At 38.4% G+C, this 1,533-nt stretch overlaps 1 protein-coding gene across 1 annotated transcript; it reads left to right on the plus strand.

Moving 5' to 3' along the window:
* The first annotated feature begins 290 nt into the window (after positions 1-290).
* On the plus strand, positions 291-1,241 carry LOC131405378 (olfactory receptor 4F3/4F16/4F29-like). The gene has a single exon (XM_058540432.1). It carries the CDS (start codon positions 303-305, stop codon positions 1,239-1,241), a length of 939 nt encoding a protein of 312 aa, XP_058396415.1. The 5' UTR covers positions 291-302.
* The last annotated feature ends 292 nt before the right edge of the window (positions 1,242-1,533 follow it).

The following is a 1,533-nucleotide window of genomic DNA, read 5'->3' on the forward strand; positions in this document are numbered from 1 at the left end:
TTGCCATGCACATCTACTGTGTTTTCATATTTGTTTCATTCTCTTGTTTATAGATGAATAGTCCTGGAGGCCATGGTGATAGGAATATTGCATGTGGAAGTGACTCAACCGCTTTGAGTGCCACAGGTAAAATGCTTATTTAGTGATGATATGGCTCTGAGAAAGAATTGAGAGGATATACAATCTTCACAGTGTGTTTGTCCTTGAATAATTAATCATTATAATACAAAACATTATTAACATTCTTATTTTAGTTTATTTTTTATTTTCTTTTATCTGGAAACATTCCAGCTCATAAATCAATGGATGGAGCAAATCACTCTGTGGTGTCAGAGTTTGTGTTCCTGGGACTCACCCATTCCTGGGAAATCCAAGTTCTCCTCTTCGTGTTCTCCTCCACGTTTTATGTGGCAAGCATGATGGGAAACTCTCTCATTATGCTCACTGTGATTTCTGACCCTCACTTACACTCCCCCATGTACTTTCTGTTGGCCAACCTCTCCTTCATTGACCTCGGAGTTTCTTCTGTCATTTCTCCCAAGATGATTTATGACCTTTTCAGAAAGCATAAGGTCATCTCCTTTGGTGGTTGCATTACTCAAATCTTCTTCCTCCACGTCATTGGTGGTGTGGAGATGGTGCTACTCACAGCCATGGCCTTTGACAGATATGTTGCCATATGTAAGCCTCTTCACTATTTGACTATTATGAGCCCAAAAATGTGCATTTTGCTTCTGGTGGCTGCATGGATAATTGGATTGATGCACTCCATGATTCAACTGGTTTTTGTTATAAAATTGCCATTCTGTGGCCCTAATGTGTTAGACAGCTTTTATTGTGACTTTCCTCGGTTCATCAAACTTGCCTGCACAGATACCTACAGGTTAGAGTTCATGGTCACAGCCAACAGTGGGTTTATATCTCTGGGATCATTCTTCGTATTGGTTATCTCTTATATTTTTATCCTGATCACTATTCGAAAACAGTCTTCAGCTGGCTCATCCAAGGCCCACTCCACTTTGTTAACTCACGTCATGGTGGTGATTTTGTTCTTCGGTCCTTGCATCTTTGTTTATATCTGGCCTCACCCCACATCACACCTAGACAAATTCCTTGCCGTTTTTGATGCAGTTCTAACTCCTTTTTTCAATTCAGTCATCTATACATTTCGGAACAAGGAAATGAAAGTGGCAATGAAGAAAGTATGCAGTCAATTTATTATTTATAGAAGGATTTCATAAATGACAAAAGTAGTATGAAGTTTCTTTACTGACTTGGAATAACATTAAATTTCTATTAGTTCAATATCAGGAGTTTCTAAGTACTTTACTAATATTTAGGTGTCCCAGATTAAAACAACATGGTTCTTTTTAAAATCTTAACTGTGACAAATTGTGTTGCTGCCTATGGTTGGAGGAAGCATATGATGTGGTAAAAAGCATCTTCTGGAGAAGGCCAATTGCTTGTCTCTCAAGAAACATTATCTTAATGAGTTTGCCATGGTCTAGACTTCAAAATTGAGTCTCTTCAGTG

The sequence above is a fragment of the Diceros bicornis genome, chromosome 5 (genome assembly GCF_020826845.1).
Source record: "Diceros bicornis minor isolate mBicDic1 chromosome 5, mDicBic1.mat.cur, whole genome shotgun sequence".
Taxonomy (NCBI): domain Eukaryota; kingdom Metazoa; phylum Chordata; class Mammalia; order Perissodactyla; family Rhinocerotidae; genus Diceros; species Diceros bicornis.

Excerpts from the sequence above, each read along its gene's own strand:
- LOC131405378 (XM_058540432.1), top strand. The coding sequence starts at position 303 with ATGGATGGAGCAAATCACTCTGTGGTGTCAGAGTTTGTGTTCCTGGGA.